Genomic DNA, 22,682 nt, shown 5'->3' on the forward strand with positions numbered 1-22,682 from the left:
AAGCAATCTCCCAGATGTATGGATGGGCCAAGGACATAGGGTAACAGAGGAAATGAAACAGATTGATATTTGGAAGGAAACGGTGATGAGAAGACTGATGGGACTGAAGGCTGACAAATCCCCAGGTCCAGATGGTCTGCACCCTAGGGTACTAAAGGAGGTGGCCCTGGAAAGTGCGGATGCATTGGTAATCATTTTTCAATGTTCCTTAGATTCAGGATCAGTTCCTGAGGATTGGAGAATGGCTAATGTTATCCCACTTTTTAAGAAAGGAGGGAGGGAGAAAACAATCGACCCGTCAGCCTGACATCGGTGGTGGGAAAGATGCTAGAGTCCATTATTAAGGATGAAATAGTGGCATATCTAGATAGCAGTGATAGGATTGGTCCGAGCCAGCATGGATTTACCAAGGGTAAATCATGCTTGACTAATCTGTTGGAGTTTTTCGAGGATGTAACCAGGAAGTTAGACGGGGGAGAAACAGTGGATGTAGTGTACCTCGATTTTCAGAAGGCATTTGATAAGGTCCCACATAGAAGATTGGTGGGTAAAATCAAAGCTCAGGGCATCGAGGGGAAGGCATTGACATGGATAGAAAACTGGTTGGCAGATAGAAAGCAAAGGGTAGTGGTGAATGGGTGTTTCTCGGAATGGCAGGTGGTGACTAGTGGAGTGCCACAGGGCTCGGTATTGGGACCACAGCTGTTTACTATTTACATTAACGATTTGGATGAAGGCATAGAAAATAACATCAGCAAATTTGCTGATGATACTAAGCTGGGTGGCAGTGTGACATGTGATGAGGATGTTAGGAGAATTCAGGGTGACTTGGATAGGCTGGGTGAGTGGGCAGATACTTGGCAGATGGCGTTTAATGTGAATAAGTGTGAGGTTATCCACTTTGGGAGTAAGAACAGGAAGGTAGATTATTATCTGAACGATGTAGAGTTAGGTAAGGGAGAAATACAAAGTGATCTCGGAGTCCTTGTTCATCAGTCACTGAAGGTGAATGAGCAAGTGCAGCAAGCAGTGAAGAAGGCTAATGGAATGTTGGCCTTTATTACAAAGGGAATTGAGTACAAGAGCAAGGAAATCCTCTTGCATTTGTACAGAGCCCTGGTGAGACCACACCTGGAGTATTGTGTACAGTTTTGGTCTCCAGGGTTGAGGAAGGACATCCTGGCTGTAGAGGAAGTGCAGCGTAGATTCACGAGGTTAATTCCTGGGATGTCTGGACTGTCTTGTACACGCTGGAATTAAGGAGATTGAGAGGGCATCTGATTGAAACATATAAGATTATTAAGGGATTGGACAAGATTCAGGCAGGAAATATGTTCCAGATGCTGGGAGAGTCCAGTACCAGAGGACATGGTTTGAGAATAAGGGGTAGGTCATTTAGGACAGAGTTAAGGAAAAACTTCTTCTCCCAGAGAGTTGTGGGGGTCTGGAATGCACTGCCTCGGAAGGTAGTAGAGGCCAATTCTCTGGATGCTTTCAAGAAGGAGCTAGATAGGTATCTTATGGATAGGGGAATCAAGGGATATGGGGACAAGGCAGGAACTGGGTATTGATAGTAATTGATCAGCCATGATCTCAAAATGGTGGTGCAGGCTCGAAGGGCCGAATGGTCTACTTCTGCACCTATTGTCTATTGTCTATGATTTGAAGGTTAATGAGCATTGAGAACAGATGTGGATATAGTCGTAAGATAAGGCATCAGATCAATCCTTGCTGGCCAAAGGTTAATCCCATTTTTCATCTCTTAGTCCATTTCCTTACAGGCAACCCATAGCTTATCTGTGTGAGGGTTTCTGCTTGCATCATTCTTAAATGCTGTTGTAGATCATCTTGAGGCAAGGGATCTGTGGAACCTTGCAGTGTACATTTGAAATCAGCTAGCCTACAGCAGATAGCAGGTGGTAGATGATGGAGCATATTCTACCTGGTGTTCGGTGACTGGTGGTGTTCTGCAAGAACCGTTTTGGGCCCTTGCTCTTTGGCTGATTTGGATGAGAAAGTGGAAGAGTAGGCTAGTAAGACTGTAGATGACATGAAGGTTGGTGCAGTAGGTAGTGTAAAAGGTTGCCGGTTACAACACAACATCGGATGCAGAGCTGGGCTGAGAGGTGGCAGATGGAGTTCAGTCTGACGTGATTCACTTTGGAAGATTGAATGTGAAGACTGAGTACATGGTTATTGGCAGGATACTTAGCCATGTGGAGTAACAGAGATCTTGAGGTCCAAGTTCATAGATCCATCAAAGTTGCTGAGGTGGTCAAGAAGGCATATAGTGCGTTGGTTTTCAGGAGACAGATGATTGACTTCAAGAGTTGCAAGGTAATTGTCGCAGCTCTATAAAAACCTGATTGACCACACTTGGAATTTTGTGTTTAGTTCTGGTTGCATCATTATAGGAGGGATGTGGAATCTTTGGGGAGGGAGCAGAGATTTGCCAGAATAGTACCTGGATCATAAAACGTCTTGTATGGAAAGGCTGAGTGCGCAAGGGCATTTCTGTTTACTGCGAAGGAAGATGAGAGGTGACTTTGGAGCTCCTTTACTCGAGGGAAATACAAGCCTATCCAAAGTCTCCAATCTAAACGATGTCCGGTGCATCTGTGCACTCTCTAATAATCTCATCTTTACTGTTGTTTTTGCTGGGCTCTCTCTGTTAAATGCGGCTGTGATATCTTGAGTGATACTTTAACCATCTGAAGCCCATCCGTTATGTCATTGGTAAATTCTGCTTGATGACACCTTTAATTCCTTTAATATTGGTAGTAGATGTTTGGTGAGTAAAGCCCCAACTAGATTCCGTTGTCCTACTGCTGCGCTATGATACCGTAACTTCCATTAATTTGGTCTAACACTAAAAGATATAGATGCCAAGTCTCTTTCCTGTGAGCAGTTCATGAATTTTGATTTGTTCTCTGGTTTAAAGAAGGTGTGTTTGTTTTCAGGCCGAACAGTCCCTCACAGTGGTGCAAAGACAAACACAATTGATGTGGGAGGGATTGACAGACCTTGCCTTAACTCCTCTACAACTGTCACCACGGTCTACCAGCAGCCCATCATGAGTCAGGGGAGTCCACTGAGTGGTGAGCCAGCCTTACTGGCCAAGGAAGAGGAGGAGAAGAAACAGCAGTCTGATGAAGAGCCAATGGAGATGGCAGTAGAGAAGCCAGATGAGCAAGAAACCAAAAATGTTAATCAGATCCTCACGGACATTGTTAAGGCCAAAATGTCTGAGGATCTCAAACCTATGGAGATGGACAAAGACAGTATTGCTGAATCGAAGTCTCCTGAGATCTTTATGCAAGAAGACTCAGGAAGTGATATAGCACCAATGCAGACTGATGAACAGACAAACAAAGAGCACTATATCCCAGGTCCCAACGAAAAGCCACTCTACACTGCTGAAGCTGTGACTTTGGAAGATCTGAACCTCCTGGCTGAGATGTTCTATCTGCCTTACGAGCATGGACCCAAAGCTGTTCAAATGCTAAGGGAATTCCAGTGGCTTCGAGCGAACAGTAGTGTTGTCAGTGTGAACTGTAAAGGAAAAGATGCAGAGAAGGTAAAATACAAGAGCCATTTTATCTATCCCATCAATGCTCTGGACAGCTGTACAGTAGGGTTGGCTAATGAGTATAGCTTTTGAATTGACTTATAAATCTTATGGGGTGGGGGGGAGAAAAAAAATGTCCCCCAACTTAATGTGCAAGGAAATGGGGCATGTGCAGACAGCAGTCAACATGTCAGTCATACTGCATAAAACAGGCCCTTTGGTTCAAAAAGCCTGCAAGAAAATTAACTTTCAGGTAGTATATGATGACAGTTTATATATTTTGATAAATTTACCTGACTGTTAAAAATATCTACACTTAACAAAAGTTTTCAGTGCTGATCCCTGTGTTCCTCCATTTGGTTTATCTCCCTCTTTCCCTATTCACGTATCTTTCCAAATGCATTTTAAACACTGATATTAACGGCATTTCTTGTCTATGGCAGCTTCCATATACTCTGCAACAATTTTTAGGAAGGGAGACATGAAGAGGTAAAGGGCTAAAGAAGAAATCTGATAGGAGTGGACCATGGGAGAAAGGGAAGGAAGAGGGCACCAGAGAGAGGTCTTGGGCAGGTGAGAAGAGATGAGAGAGTGACCAGATGTGGAATGGAAAAGAGAAGGATGGATGGGGGGTGGGGGGAGAAGAGGGGGTAGAAAGTGCCAGGTCACCTGGACCAGATGGACTATGTACCATAGTCCTGAAAGAGATTGCTGAATAGATCGTGCAGGCATTATTAATGACCTTTCGAGGATCACCAGATTCCAGCATGGTTCTTGAGGACTGGAAAATTGCAAATGTCACTCCATTCTTTAATGGAGGCTTGCAGAAGAAAGAAAGTTATAGGCCAGTTAGCTTGACTTCAATACTTGGAAGAATGTATTATTAAGGATCAGGTTTCGGAGTACTTGGAGGCGCATGACAAAATGGCCAAAGTCGGCAGGATTTCTAAATGGTAAATCTTGTCTGACAAATCTATTGGATTGAGGCAAGATAGATGGCAAAGTGGGTGTTTATTTGGATTTTCAGAAGGCCTTTGACAAATGAAGGGGTGATCTCTGTACAATCTATTATATATTGAAATGTCTGCATTCTCATAGTGGGAGAGTCTAGGACCAGGAGCCACAGCCTCAGAATTGAGGATCATTCATTTTGAACAGATGAGGAAAAATTTCTTTAGCCAGAGAATGGTGAATCTGGAATCCTTTGCCACAGATGGTTGTGTAGGCCAAGCCATTGGTTATATTTAATGGAGAAGTCTGTAGGTTTTTTATTACGGTGTCAGACCTTGGGAGGAGAAGGCAATGAGGGTTGTTTACCAAATGTCTATGGCATTATAGGGGAGATACCAGTGTGGATAGAAGATTGGCAGGAGACAGAGTGCAAATGAAAGCGGCCTTTCCTGGTTAGCTGTCATTGACTAGTGTGCTGCAGGAGTTGTTGATGGGACCACTTTGCATGTTGTTTGCCAATGATTTGGATGATGGAATTGATGGCTTTGTGGCTAAGTTTGCAGATGATACGAAGATAGGTGGAAGGGCAGTTAGTGCTGAGGAAGCAGTGTCTGCATTAGGGCTTGGATTGGGGGAGTGGGCAAAGTGACAGATGGAATATAGTGTAAGGAAGTGTATGGTCATGTACATTGGCCATAAACAGGGAGAAAATTCAAAAGTTGGGAGTGCAGGATTCCCTTAAGGTTAACTTGCAGGTTGATTTGGCGGTAAGGAAGGCAAATGTAATGTTAGCATTCATGGATCTGAATATAAAAACAAGGATGCAATGCTGACTTTATAAGGCATTTGTCAGGTCGCACTTGGAATATTGTGAGCTGCTTTGGGTCCCTCAACTAAGAAAGCATGTGATGGCGTTCGTGAGTCCAGAGGTTTATGAGAATGATCCCAAGATTGAAGGGATTAATGAGCTTATATTCCCTGCAGTTTAGAAAAATGAAGGGGTGATTTCTGTACAATCTATTGTATATTGAAATGTCTGGATAAAGTAGATGTGGAGAGAATGCTTCCCATAGTGGGAGAGTCTAGGACCAGGGGCCATAGACTCAGAATTGAGGATCATTCATTTTGAACAGATGAGGAAAAATTTCTTTAGCCAGAGGATGGTGAATCTGGAATCCTTTGCCACAGGTGGTTGTGTAGGCCAAGATATTAGTTATATTTAATGGAGAGGTCTGTAGGTTCTTTATTAGGGTATCAGACCTTGGGAGGAGACAGCAACGAATGAGGTTTAGGGGGAAAGTAAATCAGCCATGATGGAAATGGTGAGTGGGCTCAGACTAAATTTCCTAATTCTGCTGGTAGGCTTTATGGTCCAAGTTGGGCAAATCTATGTTCGTGCCATCAGGTGCTTCATTCTCCTTCTCTCCTAGTGGCCTAGAAGGAAGAACTTGTTTACTGCGGGGTCAATTATGGCAGGGGTATTGGGATTTAAAGTTAAGGAAAAGCTTTTCATAAGACATAGGTGCAGAGTTATGCCATTCAGTTCACGGAGTCTTCTCCATTCCATTTAGTTATCCCCCTGAATCCTGTTCTCCTGACTTCCCTCTGCAACCTTTGACACTCTTACTAACCAATAATCTATTAATCTCCACTTTAAATATACTGAGTGAGAGTTGTGGACCCCATTACCTGATTGTTGAGTGGCAGAAGCCCTTCTCACATATTTAAAAAGTATCTGAATGTCTTTGTTTCAGTGAATTAGTATCAAATCATGCGACAGTCTGGCAGGCTTTTTTTCCTTGTGGTGTTTTGGGGTCTTCACTGTAGAGCTGAAGAAGAGACCTTCACTACTCTGTAGTGATCTGCTCAGTTACTACAAAAGTATCAGATTTCTTCCTCTGGGGATATGAGAAATTTGTTAATTCAAAGTCTTCCTTGCAACATTGATGGCCATGCCTTTGCTATGTTATCACCTTGAACCATTAGCTGAAGTATTCATAAGCTTAGGTTTTTGGTTCTGACTTTTGGCATGCATTTTCATTCCATGCATATGGACTGCCACACTGTTCCTTGCTTGCACATGCATTCTGACTTGTGGTTAGTTGAAATGTTACCAGAAATCTCCCAGACAGGAGCAGTCAATTTTTTGACCACAACTTAATAGTGATGAGCCAGTTGCCAGCTTGCTCTGAGTTGAGTGCAGCTTTGATTTTGTTTTCCTTGGCTGCTTTGGCCTTATTTTACTACTATTAAGGATCTCTTAAGTGGCCTCTTACCATAAACAATTTTTGGGTGCAGCTTGGTGGATCATTAGATGGGGCAAACTTGGTTGATTTGCAATTGTATGGTGCAGGCAGCAGCTAACAAGATCCTATTCCTGGCAATATTGTGGTTGTTAATATCTAAAAGTATCAAATTCTGTAAAAGAATGAAGGTTGATTTTTCCTGATGAATATGCAGATGTAAAATTGATGTTACATTTTTCACCCACTAAAGCATGTATTCAGATATGAATAGTTCTAAATTTTCTATTGCAGATTGAGAAATGGCATATCAGAGCCACCAAGTTTGAAGAAATGTGCTGCAACGTAATGCAGATGTTTACACGTCTTGCCAACTGTGAAAACAGATCCATTCTTTATGATCTGTACCCCTATGTCTGGGATATAAAGGGTGTTGTGTCTATGGTGAAATCCTTTGTCCAGTGGTTAGGTAGGTAACATCACAGTTTGGTTTTCATCCCGTATGCTCATGGTTTGAGATCCTACAGTTGTGTCAGCCCTTGAAAACTTAAACAAAAGTTCATTACTATGGCGAATTATCTGGAGGTGGCAGTTCTTAAACTGTTCTTGCTATTTAAATATGCCATTCGCTGCTTTTATCCAGTCAAGTTATGTTTTTAATTGTCCCACTTTGATCTTGACTTACTCCTCATTCACCTGTACAGTACAAGGCATTAGTAACTTGATGCCTTGTTTCTGAACTGGCATTTGAAACCAGGTTCAATTTGAATTTATATTTTCTAAACCACTTGTAAACAACTTTATTCTGGTAACTGTTTTTCAGAGGCTGATGTAATTGTTACATGTAATAATTTAAGTCTACTGGTAGATTTCTTAAATGACAACCCATTGCATTTTATTTTTGTATTGTCTCTTTTCTGGGACTGACTGTGGACTACATTACATCACTAGAACTAGCTGAGTGTATCCAAAATTGGGGAATGCCGCCCAAGAGAATAACAACACTCAAAGAACTACCCATGTCAGAGCTGAAATATGCCGAGATCACGCACTGCTGTTGGGAGCTGCTTGCTGTGTGTTTTGTAACATTACTGTTTTCAACAGAACAGTGGCAGGCCAACAGATGCAGCAGTCCGAAAGCTTGGAGCGCAACTCCAGGCACGGCGCATGCGAGCTTTATAAAACGCGCAAGGCTATTCTGGTGTCTGCTGCTGCAGTCTGTACTTCAAAACTGCCACCAGTTCGAAAAATGGAGCTGCTTCAAAATGGGAGACTTACAATCTCCTTATTTTCTAAAGAATAATAATTCCAGTCATGGGATGAAACAACTGTAATGGCTACTTTCATTACAGGCATTTTAAGATAAGGGAAGTGCAGACTGCCTCAGGCACCAGCATAGTCTGGGTTACAGCATGTAACCAGATTTTATTCACAGGTTCTACGCAGATGGCAGGGAATATGGCGTGGATGCAGTCTTTTAAAAACGATGCAGCAGGCAGCTCAACTGGCACCGTGATCACGGCTTGGATTCAGTTCATGGACTAGCTTTTGAAGCCCCCAGGGTTAAGAATCCTTTAGAAATGGAGTCCCCGGTTCAAGGGCAAAGCATTTGATGCGGTTTCTGAAAGATTGGCTGCCATTGTGTACTGGGGAAGTGGGTGAGGAAAGGTCCTATCTTCTGTAAGTACTTTAGTGAGTTTAATGTAGTTAGCAATGCAATAACAAAGATCTGGATCAGGGGAGATAATTTAAAACATTTTAGGATATGAAATGGCAGATTTTTCTGGTAAATAGTACAAATGAATTTAACCATTTTGAAAAGAGTAGATAGGGTACAAAAGAGTCCTTGTTGATCTTGGGTTTGTAGCAGTTAAGTTAAACAATTACAATGTGCAATAGAGAAACAGTACAAAAGGCCTTTTGGTCCAAATATCCATACTGTTCAAGGAGACCATCTGAGCTGACTCAAAGCCCGCCAGACTTTTTCTATTCATTCACCTGCCAAGATGTCTTTTAAGGTGTTATCGTAACTGGCTCAACCTGTTCCTCTGGCATATAGTTTTGGCAAATTAGTGATAGGTGAGACAAGCATAAGTGTTTCTGTCGAAGCATTCAGCATTAGACCATTGAATATTGGGAGCCCAAGTTGTGCAAGGCAGCCCGTTGTTTAATTGTAGAATTCTGAGATGTTTCTAGTGTTTAGTGATGTGGTTTGCAGTCTGTCATAACCTGAGTGTGATGCTGTGATGTGAAGGGTTACTAACGGCCTCTTCTATTGTCTTGTCTTCTTCCCTCACTGTGTACAGATGGAAGAATCCTCAGCACAAGTTACTACAGCTGTGGGATCGACAACGCCAGATGTACGAAGCGTGGCGCGATCATTCGTTAGCTTAGTGATAGGCAATGAGGGTTTAAAAAAAATAATTTGAGGAAAGGTCTTGAAGTCACATTTGTGCAGCCAGTATTATAAGACATGCTTTAACATTTTTTATAGAACAGTCTAGATTATCTTTAAAATCAAAGCTAGTTGTGCTACTGTCCCCAAGTACCCGTTACAAGCTCTTTGAAATAATTTGTTTTGCGGTCTGTAATAATGCATGATCAACGATTCCTGAAGCTGCAGTTAATTTTTAGAAATGGGTTCAGTTTTTAAGCTGGCTCACTTTGCATATGAAAGTCAGTTGCAGCGTAAAATTAATTGTACAAATTTTCCATTCCCCTTCCCTAAAAAAATAAATTGAAGGTCAAGTAAAGTGTTTCCCTACCATATGGTATGTTTCAGTTTACTGAATATTGCATTATCCCTCCCGAATAGCATGTAACTTGGGTACTGCTCAGGACTGTATCTCACTAGTGGGTTGAGAGGAAGGCTTCCTTATTCCTAGCCAGGTTTTGAACTCGTTTTGAATTGATCCAATAAAACGAGTAAGACCCAGAAACTGAAGCTTTCCCTCTTGTGCTGCAGTGCTGAACCTGTCAGATGACTGTAATGGTATGGAGTGCATACTGGTGATCAGAAGTTCACACATTTGGAATGGTGAGATAGAGGAAAGCCAAAGTGAATTGAATTTTCCATATCGCTCACAGTTAAAAATCTTGCTGGGAAAATTGTCTTAATGAGGGCTTCAGTGTATTTGTCTCTTGCCTTGTTCCTGAAAATGATGTAGAGTTGGTTTCTTTGTGCAAGAATCAACGCAGGGTTCAATTTCTTCAGTTAGGAAAGCCGATAAGAGAAAACCAATATTCTATAGGTCTACACAGAACCTAAACATTGAACTGCTTTTATTTTTTACTGCTGACTCTATAGTTCTGATTTTCAAATGGCTCTATTTGACTCTTTGATCAGCCTATTCAATCAGAATCATTCAGTCATTTGCTGAAAGAGTGCTCCTTGTAGACCTGTTCCTCCGAAGCTACCTGTCCTATCAGTAATGTCAGTAGCAATAAGAACTGTTATTTGCCCAAGTAAGTTTGGAGTCTTTGTCAACTGTAAATTCTGTAGCATCAAAGCATGGGTTTGGTTAAAGACATTCCATGAAGCTTATTTACGGAGGGGTGACGTCTTTGATGTTTGTCAGAAACCTGAGTTGCCTATAGTGTCTACAGTGGAGATGCAGCCTGCTGCCACTGATGAGAGTTGCCCAGTGTTGAAGGATATTAGAGGCAAAAATATATAAAATTTGGACGCAACAATTAGTTCTAGACACTGCTATTGGTAAACAAAGACTTCCCATTTTCTCTTAATGTCTTCTTCCCTAACTTTCTAAATTGTTTTTGGTGAGCATGTCTTTTCCTCACCTCTTATTAAATGTTAAATGCTCAGTGTCTGCCTAGAATTTAGAATGGAGAGAGTATTTACCAAGCCCACCAGAAGTTTCTAGGTTCTGCATTTTATCATGACGTCAGCTCAGACCACATTGACCTGTGCCTGTTTATTGATGTGTGCGGAACAAAGCCACTTTGTCTGACTCAATTACTGACTTGGCTGATATGTCTGAGATAGTTAACTATCCAGATTCCAAAGTGCTTTTTGTCTGGCTCCTCTGTTGCTCTCTGATTGAAGCGTTGTATGTAGTCACCCAGTGCTGCAGTGGTTTTCAGTCATTCTGCGAAGGTGCTTGACCGGAAGCTAAAGAAATAATCTACTTGAACTACAGTGGAAACTGAGCTGCAACCAATTCACATCAGATAACACCCTTCAGTGTTGCTTTAGTTCTGCTCCTTTGTTCACTTTCACTTTTTCCAATCCCATTGCTATCAGTGAGCATCACTGTGGTCAGACTTTAATGCAGGACTGTAGAGGATATTTATGCAGTTAGATTCAACTACTTAGTTGCAAGTAGTTCTGGATCTTTAGGTTCTTAAGGGATCTGTCAAGTGTATATGCTGTGCTAGATTCTGCAGGATATCCAGTTCGGTGTTCCCCTCCCTGTTCCCTTTTGGTGAGGAAGTACAGTGGTCACAGTGGTGAAACAGTCACAGTGACTGCACTTGTTCGCCTTGCACTGTAAATTGGCCCATGATTGTGAAAGGCACTGTATGAATGTGAACCTTGTTCATGCTTCTGATCAAGGTGAGCAGGGTTGAAGCCCAGTCCTTCAACTGGTACACAGATTCTAACTGAATTTCTACTACAGATCCAGACCACAAAATGGAAAACGCTAAGCACTTTAGAGTGTCTATCTTGGATACCTGATGTTTATTTAGGCCATCAGGTATCTGCTTGGATGAACCTGGAACCGAAGAGACCTGCCCTGGTTGACAACAGTCTGGAGCTTGCTTTGAATGATTACCTCCTTAGAAAACTTTTGGTCAAACATACTGAAGAACATGGAAGGAGCAAGTTGAGCAGGTGGGAATGACCCAGACTTCATGTGCAGGACCTGATTTTTCCAATACTCGGAAGAACAAGGGTGAGCTTGTGAAGCCATCTCAATTTGTCCACAGAATGCAGCCTTACTTTGACAATTATGACTATTTTTCCATGTGGAGGCTTTTATCGTTGGATTTTGTGCAAGAACTGAGAGATGCCATAGGTCATTATGGTTAAGCTTTCAATGATTCTGCTGATCAGTTGGTTCACAGTGATACTTGGCCTATTGAAAGACACAATACTGCAGATGTTGGAATTCTGGAAAAACAATCTTGAAAATATTCAAGATTCCTGGCAGCCTTTCTGGGAATGAAGTGTTGCCTCTTTTTTCTCTCCACTGGAGTACTTCCAGCACTTAAACATTTGAATTAAGGTTTACCTTATATTTGGTCTATAACCAGCATAGGTCAAGTTTTTTCTGTTTAAACAAACAAATTCTAGTACCAAATGTCATCTGACAAGAGGAGCACCAAAATGTGACTTCATTTAAGGTATTGCTTAGGGCTGCAATGGGACTTGTGGAATACCAATATTTGAGTGTTATTCAAGCTACCCAAAGACAATGGAAAAACTTGGGATTATTCCATGCACGTTTTTAAATAAAGCATTTGTAAAGAGCCACAGTAGAAAATTCTCAAGTTATGGGTGGCACTTGTTTGGTTAATAGATGGTTGTTTCATTTTACTACTTTACAAAAACAAGTGGGCAAAAAGAATGAATCATTACAGCCCTAAATCTTGTAAGAGGTAGTCTAGGTCAGACAGGGCATTTCTTGCTGCGTGCTTTTTCTTTCTGTTGAGAAGGTGGTGTATTGCTTTTGCGGAAAAGTAAGACCACAGGAAGCCCCCACGTAACATTCTCCGCTTGGATCTGATCAACAGGGTGTCGTAGTCAATCTTCAGCACAGTTCTTGAGTGGCGACCAAGAACCCTGGGCCTTTAGAGGTGGTCTAGCAGGAGAGTTTCAGGTATTCAACGAATTCCCAATGACTGATTTTGTTTTTTCTTCATTTTGAAAGAGAAACACTGTATAAAAAGCAAGGATTGGTCTGTTGATGGCTAGCTGGTTTTCTGAGTAGAATTTGGTACATTTGGTACTGGCACTAATTTGCTTTCTTTTCAGTTAGAAGGAGATGTTGGAATCCCACTGCGCATGCGTGCACTGCAAATTTTAGTTCACATGTGGTTGACAGAAACGTTCCTTTGCAGGTTGCGCAACAGTTACTCAGCACTGGCGCAGCGTGCTCAGATCTCGAAGTTCCATGAACAAAGGTGACCAAGTAATGATGAACATTCAGCCTCTTAAAATGTAGCTGGGGTGGAGGGTGGGGAATAAATGACCAGGCTTTGACTTCAATAGAAGTACAATTTAACTCTCCTTGCCATTGGTGCTCAATGGACTCGTAGGTGAGTTGATGGATAAAGATGTTCCTGACTGTTGCTGAATCTTGGTTTTCCCTGAAGGTTCATGGAGCTTCACCGCGCTGTTTTTCTTTTCTCCCCTACAGGTGCTTTTACGCGCAGCCTGCGAAACCGCGCTTGCGAAGAAGCTCTGGATGCACGGCTTCGACAGCCAGTTAACCCTCTCCAGACCAAACCTCCCCCCCAAAAAAAATTCCTTGCTCCCACCCTTCAAAAGAAATATTTGACTTTTTAAAAAAAGCTTGTAATCCACAAATTCCATCGTAAGTGCAGTGATTTCCACATCTTCACTTATTTGCTGCAGTAGATACTAGTTGGTATTTAGCATGTAAGACATACAGATTATTACACAGATGGTTGCCTTACAAGGTGTCTTCAGTAGCAAATGAGTTTGAGATTGGAAGGTATGTTATGTGGAGCAGATACTAATGTCCAAATTCTGATGCGGAACTATACTGACTAAGCTGTTTATTCTTCGCAGCGTTTATTGCCCATTGATGGGGCAAATGATCTCTTCTACCAGCCTCCACCCCCCATGCCAACCTCAAAAGTCTATGCAATTAGACCGTACTTTCCAAAAGATGAGGTGAGTAGTGTTTCATAATAATATAATTAAAATCAGTTTTAGAACTAGAGGCATGGTAAGTTAAGTTGATAAGATCACTTGGAGTATTGTGTACAGTTTTGGAAAGACATTGTCAAGCAGGAGAGGATGCAGAAAAGATTTCAGAGGATGAAGTGTTTCGACCATTTCTCTCCATACATAGTACCTGACTCTGTATATCTGTATTGTTCTGGATATCCATCATCTGCAGAATCTCCTGTGCTTCAGATTTAAGAGGACATTACCTGTATTAGAGGCTTTGAATTATATGGAGAGCTTGATCATGCTGGATATTTATTCCCTGGATCATAGGGGGATGAGAAGTTGCCTCATAGAAGTTTATAAAAATCTTGTAAGGTACAGATAAGGCTGGACGATCATAAACTCTTCCCAGGGTTTGAGAGCCCAACTCTACAGGGCACAAAAAGATGAGAGGAGAGGTTTGAGACCTGAGAGAGAACTACTTTATCCAGAGAGAAGTGAGCACCAGGAATGATCTGCCAGAGGAAGTGGTCAATGTGGCTGCAATGGCAACAATTTAAGAGGCATTTAGATAGGGGCACGGTGGGGCGGGGCTTGGAGGGCTATGGGCTGAAAGCAGGCAACTAGGTCTAAAAGCAAGAAATCTCTAGTTGGGCCCAAGAGCCTGTTTCCCTGCTGTCTTCCTCTAACTCTAAACCAAAAAGTGTTATCTGCACAGAATGTAACATGGGAATGAGATGGTGGATACTGAGTACAGTTATGATAGGCTTGCCCTTTTCACCAGTGACTCAAAGTTTATAATTCAATGTAGGTAACTCCTATTTATTATATCCATTGGATTATGTCCATTATAATGCTGAAATTACAGAATGAATTGAGCATAATTAGATTAAATGTAAGCAAGCCAAACTGCTGGATGATCATGACTAACGTCAAAATCCTAGCTTTTGTTTTCATGTAAAGTAAGATATAACTGAACTTTAGTTGAGTTACTTTGCTCTGTGAAGTGTGAAGCCAGCCATGCAGGAACTCCACAGTCGAGCCATGTTCCCTTGGCATGAGACTATGGAGATTTGTTGCAGCATGGTAATTTGCATGTAATTGCTGTCTGTACACAGAAGCCCCTTATATATAATCTTATCTATATTTCCATCAGTTATTCAGTTGCTCTTGAAGCAATTCTTCAACTGTTCATTGTGGCACGTCATCAGCTCTTCCACATTTCCCTTCATTATTAATGATTTTAATCCCTCTTCTTATGCTTTAATGTGAAGAAAGCATCTTAAATGTCTGCACCCTTTGGCAATTTTGACCAATAACAGTATTCACAATTTATAATCTCTTCATACGTTAGAAATGACTCATTATCAAAAGTCCTATTGACTATCTCTTCAGCAGACGTTTGTTGTGTTTGGAGTTCGCAAAGCCTACCTGCACTAAATCAGGTCAGATTGGCCTGTTCTTAGCATTCCTACACTGCAAGGAGGATTGTAACCTGGGTTCTATTAAATCTTCAAAACAGAATGCAATGCAAGTTAATGGGGTGGGACTGGAAGTGAAATAATATTTGGATCTCTCCAAAAGTTTGCAGTATGTTAGCGTAACAGTTGGTGTAATTGTTATTATTACAGACCAGTGACCCAGGTTTAATTCTGCCACAGTTTGTAAGGACTTTGTATGTTCTCCTCGTGACCATATGAGTCCTCCAGGTGCTCGGGTATCCTCCCACATGTTTAGTGGGTTAATTGGTCACAAGGGTATTGTTGGGCCAGAAGGGCCTGTTATCCCTAAATAAAATAGACTATATGGATTAATGGTTTTGCATTGTCTTTGTCGGAATCCAGTCTGGCAAGATCTTGGTCCAAAAGCCGGAGCCATTATTGGGCAAGTTTCTGTGATTATTGCTTTAATTTAGTCAAGGCTGTTTGGGTTGGGAGTCTTTTATGTTCAAAATATCCAGCAACCTAATTAAACATTGCATCTACTCTCGTATTCTGCAATATCAGAAACAAGTGCACCACTGTTGGTGTTCTTCACTCCCATTTTGGGAAGAAGCAAAGTTGAACATTTCATTTCATTGGGACTTTGGACTCCGTACTGTTGAACCCCACTGGATCATCTGACTGCTTCCATATCTCCAGTGTTTAGTTAATCTGCCTAAAATAGTGATTGCAGGTAAAAGAATCTGGGGAAACTGGAATTCTCTACGGCCACTATGTCCTCTGACATAGTGAGTTGGTGAGTTTGATATTAGATTGCCTAGTCAGTCACCTCTTGAACTTAGTTAATGTAACTTTTGAACCAAGGTGATGGTCTATTGTAGTGACCCTGATACCTACAAAGGTGTACACATCTAAACTCCATTGCAGTATTCAGGTAATAAATATTTGGATACTTGGAGGACAAGAAATCAAGTTCATTTTCATTCAACCATACACGTGTATACCACCAAACAAAGCAACATTACTTCAGACCAAGGTGTACGACAGAGCTTATAACTCGAACCAATTACACAAAGTAATAAGTACACAAGTGATCAAATAATAAGGTGCATATACAAACCAAGTTTAAAAAGTACAGTATAACGTTACTGACGCTTCATATGTGATAAGATGTGGGTATATTTAGAGCCAGATAGGTTCTTGATTGGTAAGGGGGTTAAGGGTTATGGGGAGAAGGTGAGAGAATGGGATGGAAAAAAAAACCTAGAAGGAATGGCAGAGCAGAATGTATGTGCTAAATAGCTTGACTCTGCTCCTATATCATAAGTGCTTAATGGTCTTATGGATATTCGAGACTATTCCAAATCTGGAGTGGGAAAATAATATCTGGAGAACTTGAGCAGTGTCTGTGGTGGGGGAAAATGACAACATTTCTTGTCTGCCCTGATGCAGGTTTCAACCTGAAACAACAATTCCTTCCCCTTTATTTGCCAAACCAATGGACTTGAGATCCTGTAGCTCTTTTGAGAGATTTCTGGACGGATCTGAGTATCATCGTTTCGTCATTGCCATCTGAAACCTTCTGTGTTACCTTGTAATCAGGTTTGTTAATGGATCTGGTTCCTGAATTGAGAGCAAAGAACTATTTGGAGGTTCTGAATTTAGTTAAAATTCTGCGTGCAATTATTTAAAGCTCTGTTACATCCAATCATGCTTTGAACAAAACCTTGTCTCTTGTGTTTGGAATTACATGGGTGTAGCCCCAGACTTCATCAAAGCTATTGTTTATCACCAGCCTTCTCAGTCTTGTGAAGACACTGGGTCTGAGTGTGTATCAATTACACTCAAGTTTCAGAGTTTCTTTTTACTGTAAAGATCTTGATTTGTAATTTAGAGGAAGAATGATTTATTTCGTCAAAACTAAATGCTTTGTATCTACTCAGTCCAGGTTCTTCTGCTACAAGACAATGGTTAAGTCTTGCCCACTTCTCAGCAATCTCTTCAGTTTGTTGTAAAGTTCTGATCTAGTCCTTTGGTCTGGCACATTCATTGTTAAGCTCTTTGGTACCTTGGCAGATCTTGGCTGGTTTCTCGCTATGACTGGTTTGGATGTTCAACAGCTTGACCATATGCTCGACCGCCACAGTTCTCTCCAACAAGTGGATTGAGAAGTCCCACTACCATTAGCCATGGGAACTGAAAAGACCCTGAGGACCTTGTTGCTTTGTATTTGTCATTTCCTGGGAAGTGTGTAGTTGAAGAGTGGCAGACATCCGAAATGGGAACTACTACCTGTGTATCACTGAAATAACTGTGCCATAAAAGTGTACATGGAACGGCAGCAGAGCCTTGATGATTGGTTCCAAGTGGCACTGAAGATCTCTGCTTATGCCTACAAATGATAACCGTGCTCGCTGCTCCTCTTGGAGCTTTATTTCATTCCAAATTCGTCTCCCATAACTTGGCAGTTTGTGAACTTCATGTCTCGTTTTAATGATGTCTCCTGGATTCTCCTAATGGAACCACCATTCCTCAGTTGATTTCTGATTCACCAGGTGCTATTTAAGATGCCATAAAATGTTAATGAGCTTGTGCTGCCTTTAGAAGTTAAATAATTTTCCCCAAACTGAAGGCTGCCCTTTCTCCGTTGTTCTTGTGCTATCATAAACTATTAGTGATTTTCTGATCTGTAGGTCAGTTACGTCTGCACATCTTTAGTGAAGCAAAAATCTTGGTGCTTTACTGGAGTGCTATAAAATTTGACACAGCCACAGATGACAAAACTTTTGACAGGTATGTTTTATGAAGTGTTTAAAGGCTAGAGATAAGAAATTGGTGGTGGGGGGGTGGGTGGTGTCACTTAAGAGTGTTGCTGGCAGCTGAAAACATAACTGCCTGTCCTAGAGCAGTTTGGTCTAAAGGAGTTCCAGGTTGAGGGCTGTAGCAAGATGGGAATTGAAGCATTCCACAGTAATTTAGGAAAGAGAATTTTAAATACACCGGGAGCCAGTGCATGTTGCTAAGCATGGGTGATAAAGTATGATTTAAGATCCCAGTTGCCTCATTGGGAGACTGGAAAGCTAACCCCAATTCCACAATCTCTTTGGGCTGCATTTGGAGCATTCTGTGCAGTTCTGGTCACCCCTAACAGAGGATGTGGAGGCTTTGGAGAGGGTGCAAAAAATGTTCATTAGGCTTCGTGAATTAAAGGAAAGGTTGGTTAAACTGTTTCCTCTAGAGCATTGGAGTCTGAGGGGTAAAAATTATAAATTTTCCCAGAATGGAAATGTCAAATACTAGATGAGATAGCTTTGAAGGGAAAGTTTAAATGAGATGTGCAGGGTATTTTTATTTTGACATAGATTGGTAGGTCCTGGAATGGGTTTCCAAGGGTGGTGGTGGTAATGGTACTTGAGTGACATTTAGACAGGTACATGAACACAAGCAGCGGAGAGATCTGGATCACGTGCAGACAGTTTTGGCAATGTGGTTGGCACGGGCACCATGGAGCCGGTGCTGTTCCGTATTCTGTGCTGGATTGTTTCCATGATGACTCTGGGTGTTGCTTGTCAATACATAGGAAAGGATGAAATGTATGCATCCCACAGTATTTTATCAGAATGTTGCATCAGCCCACATTGAGGCACTATATTAACTGGATTTTCTTTTATCCACAGGCCTCTGTGTATAAAATCTGTAAGGAGATGTATGATGATGAAATGGACGGTGACACAATGTGTGATCAGCCAGATATCATCGGTGACAGGTGAGTATGTTTGGAGAGAGTTCAGTTGTCCCGAAATTTCATCTACTTCATCTTCTGAAGAATTATTCAGGTGTCCAAAGTGGGATTGTCCTTGCCTCTAATCAAATAGTTGAAGCAAACTGCCCTTTCCATCGATGCTGCGACACTATAGGCAGAACTCAAGCCCTTCAAATGGTAGAATTTTTTTTACCATGATGAGTCATCTGAATCAGATTTTTTTTAAAATTGAAGTTTATTTTTGAATTGAAACTAATGGCTTTTAATGGGGAATGGAGTAGCTGGATGCTACTAGTTAGCTAGTAACCTTTGTTACCAGAATTCTGAATGATGACTAATTGTATAAGCAGCTAAGGACCATCTGATGCAACAGAGCCATGTTGAGGACACTGCTCTGGGCAAGTAATACTGAGTCTGAGCTTGTCTTCATGTCAGACTGCTGTCTTTGGGCAAACTACAAAGTTCAAAGTAGATTTATTATCGAAAGTACATATGTCATATATACAACCTTGAGGTTCCTTCACAATAAACACAAACAAAAGAATAATAAATCTTGAACATGAAATGAAGAATCCTTGAAAGTGAGTCCATCGATTCTGGGAGCAGTTCACTGATGGGGTGAGTCAAGTTTGAGAGGCCTCTGATTTGAGAGCCTGATAGTGGGGGGGGGGGGGGGTGTAGATTGTTTGGGGTTCCTGTTTCTTGCTGCCAAGTGTTCTTGTTCCTTTTATTGCTGCTGCCAACAGTGCAGACCTCCAAAAAAACTTTAGTAACAGGAGCAGGAATAGGTTATTCACCCCTTCCTATTCAACGACACCATGGTCTATTGAAACATTTTCTAGCCAATTTGACCAGATCCGGATCAGTCAGTCAGTGGGAGATATCACCCTCTTTTTAAGCCATTCAGTGTCTAAACATCTTGGGCAAATTTATCAGAGAAACATTGTCCATTCTTCTGTAAACAACTCCCAGTAAAAGGTGGTGTCTAATTGATGTTTAGTTATTATGGATGGTGGATGTGAGTATATCTCTGCTGTTCTTGCTGTGTTACAGTTTGGTGGGCGGACTTCTCACACTGAGCCCAGATTATTGCTTCGTGTTGGAAGATGAGGGCAGTATATGTGGCTATGCCCTTGGCACGGTGGATGTGAAACCATATGCTAGAAAGTGTAAAGTTTCCTGGATACCTGCTATGCGGGAGAAATACGTTAAACCAGAAACTAATAAAGAACTCTCAGAACAACAGGTAATTTTTCATTAAGTTGACCTGCTGTCAATTTATTGTTTTAAGAAACTACAACAATTAAAGATACTGGATTCTTGTAAAGGCACGGCTTCCCGTTTACACTAATCCTATTTTGTCCCCACATTTCCACATTCCCCAACCCAACTGCAAGATTTTGCTACTCGCTGAGGGACAATACGCCACAAGAAATTCCACACCTTTTGAAAACTCTCCTCATGAATTGCCATGGTCCACTGCCTAGTTCTGGGGGCTGAATACAATTTGGCCAAATCAATGTTTCATTAACCTTCTATCACCTTTAAAGATGTGTGCATTTATACTGTAGACCTCTGCGACCTTGAACTGCCTTTAGAAATGAATTACCGTGGATTCCGGACTACAGAGCGCACCTGATTAAAAGCCGCTGGCTCTAATTTTAGAAATAAAATCAATTTTTTAATTATACAGGCCGCATCGGATTTTAGGCCGCACCGAATTTCCGGCGGACCGGATTTTCGGCGCACTGGATTTCCGGTGGACCGGATTTCCGGCGGACCGGATTTTCGGCCGCTTGTAATATGAGATATTTACACAGAAAGATATTACACGTGTTGGGCTTCAAATTCTGCCCTGTGTTCGTTTTGGAAGAGAGACAACCAACACCGGATTACAGTGCAGCGTGGCTTTATTGCAGAACGCGTTTTGCCTTCCCCTTACATTCTGCTCTTATTTATACTCCTTTTTCCCCCAAACCAAACCCTCGCTACACATATTTGGTAAGGCTAAACTTTGTTATACCTACCGGTATTTGGTAACATCGGACACTTGTGTCCTTATTGGCCCGATACCATTCACACACGAGTTTTACTGTTTTTTTGTTTACTGAATCGCTAGCAGTTTCGGTGCAGCGGAATCCTCAGTTTCGCTCCCTCCCTCCCTTGTACTGCTGTCTAATATCACGTGAGCCATTCCTGACCTGAAGCGGCAGTCCCAAATTAAATCTCCACCGTCTCACCATCGATTCATGTATGCCAAGATTACGCGCAGCAGCTCGATTTCCTTGTTCAACCGCCAGATTGATTGCCTTTAACTTAAAAGCTGCATCATATGCTTTTCTTCGAGTGTTTTCCATGTTGATGAGGGTGAGTACAAATGGCTGATTTACAATAATTTGTGAAGTGCGCTTGATTTATCGTACAATTTCATTGGACCTCTGTGAACTACTCATCAATTTTATTGGTCTACTGTTACGAGGCAAAATGTTTTGGCGGCATGGGAAAAAACCTTCTATTAGCCGCACCTTATTATAAGCCGCTATGTTCAATGCTGTTCAAAGCATGGGAAAAAAGTAGCGGCTTATAATCCGACATCTACGGTATATATTTCACTTTTTTCTATAGATTGCATATATTTTAGCTTTTATTATGTATCTCAATGTGCAGCTGTTCCAAAACATTTTATGACATATGCCAGAGATACTAAACCTGTTGCAGATTTTTAATTTTCCAACCAAAATACATAATTTTGTGCTGGTAAATTTTATCACTTACACTGCCAACCCACCAGACTGTCCAGACCCTATTTGCCTGTCTTTCAGTTTTCCTTTCTGGTATTGTAGCCAGTGTGCCTAATTCAGGGTCATATACCCTTCTCCAAGCTGAAAAACAACCATTCACTGTGCTTTGCTAAACTATCAGGATGATTTCCCCAATGCCACCAACTGGCCCCTTTTAAATTAAGGGCTTTTGTTTGGCTAGTAAGATTGCTTGTCATCAGTTGCTTTCTGAAAGTCTTTATCTGCATGAAGCTTGTCCTCTTCAACACACAATGCTGGAGGGAACTCAGTCTGGTGGCATCTGTGGAAGGGAATAATCATTGTTTCAGGTCAAGACCCTTCATCTGTTTATTCCTGTCCAGAGATGCTGCTGATCTGTTGAGTTCCTCCAGTATTATGTGTGTGTTGTTCAGGATTTCCAGCATCTGCAGAATCTCATGTTTTCGTCTAAATCAACATCTGGTGCCTTATCATATTTTGAAATTTTGCCTCTACACTTTATGAAGTTCAATCGCCATTTTGCAGTGGTGTTGAGTAAACAGCCATGTTCATTGATCTTTCTGGCAGAAAGCTTGGCCAAACTCTGGTCTTTGGTTTATCTTCTTTTTGTGGACTTCACGGTAACAATCCCTTTCAGTGCTACGAGCCCGCGCAGCCTAATTGCACCATGTGACCAATTAACCTACTAACCTGTAGTATTTGCAATATGGAAGTAAACTAGACCACCTGGAAGAAACACATGTGGTCACAGGGAGAATGCACCAACTCCTTAGATGGCAGTGGAATTAAACCTGGGAGACTGGTGCTATAATGTTACATTAATTGCTACACTCACGTGCCACCCAAAATTTTTGTTGCCAAAACTTGGGGTACTTTTAAGAATGTTTCCAGGCTTCGATGCTTAAGAGGATGGAGTTTGATCATTCTTTATGCCTTTCAGTGTCTTCCAGCACTCGACATCTACATTTCACACTTGGTATTAGCAAATCCAGTGATGTTTGAGGGGGGGCAGTGAGTTAGGGAAGAGGCTGCAGAGCATGACTGCCAAGGTAGTA

The 22,682-nt window shown here is 41.6% G+C and overlaps 1 protein-coding gene across 4 annotated transcripts in view; it reads left to right on the forward strand.

Annotated features, from left to right (window-relative positions):
- Positions 1-22,682, forward strand: part of oga (O-GlcNAcase) — a 46,729-nt gene that overhangs the window by 19,019 nt on the left and 5,028 nt on the right. For 2 of the 4 annotated variants that reach the window (XM_073027059.1, XM_073027061.1), the window contains exons 9-15: positions 2,961-3,577; positions 7,057-7,231; positions 9,069-9,122; positions 12,517-12,602; positions 13,538-13,642; positions 18,762-18,850; positions 19,901-20,093. In XM_073027059.1, coding sequence (XP_072883160.1) covers positions 2,961-3,577; positions 7,057-7,231; positions 9,069-9,122; positions 12,517-12,602; positions 13,538-13,642; positions 18,762-18,850; positions 19,901-20,093 — 1,319 coding nt within the window. Of the gene's footprint in view, positions 1-2,960; positions 3,578-7,056; positions 7,232-9,068; positions 9,123-12,516; positions 12,603-13,537; positions 13,643-17,777; positions 17,878-18,761; positions 18,851-19,900; positions 20,094-22,682 lie in introns of those variants that run through there. The other 2 variants (XR_012096080.1, XM_073027060.1) reach the window with 2 other exon arrangements.

This window comes from Hemitrygon akajei, chromosome 23 (assembly GCF_048418815.1).
Source record: "Hemitrygon akajei chromosome 23, sHemAka1.3, whole genome shotgun sequence".
Lineage (NCBI taxonomy): Eukaryota > Metazoa > Chordata > Chondrichthyes > Myliobatiformes > Dasyatidae > Hemitrygon > Hemitrygon akajei.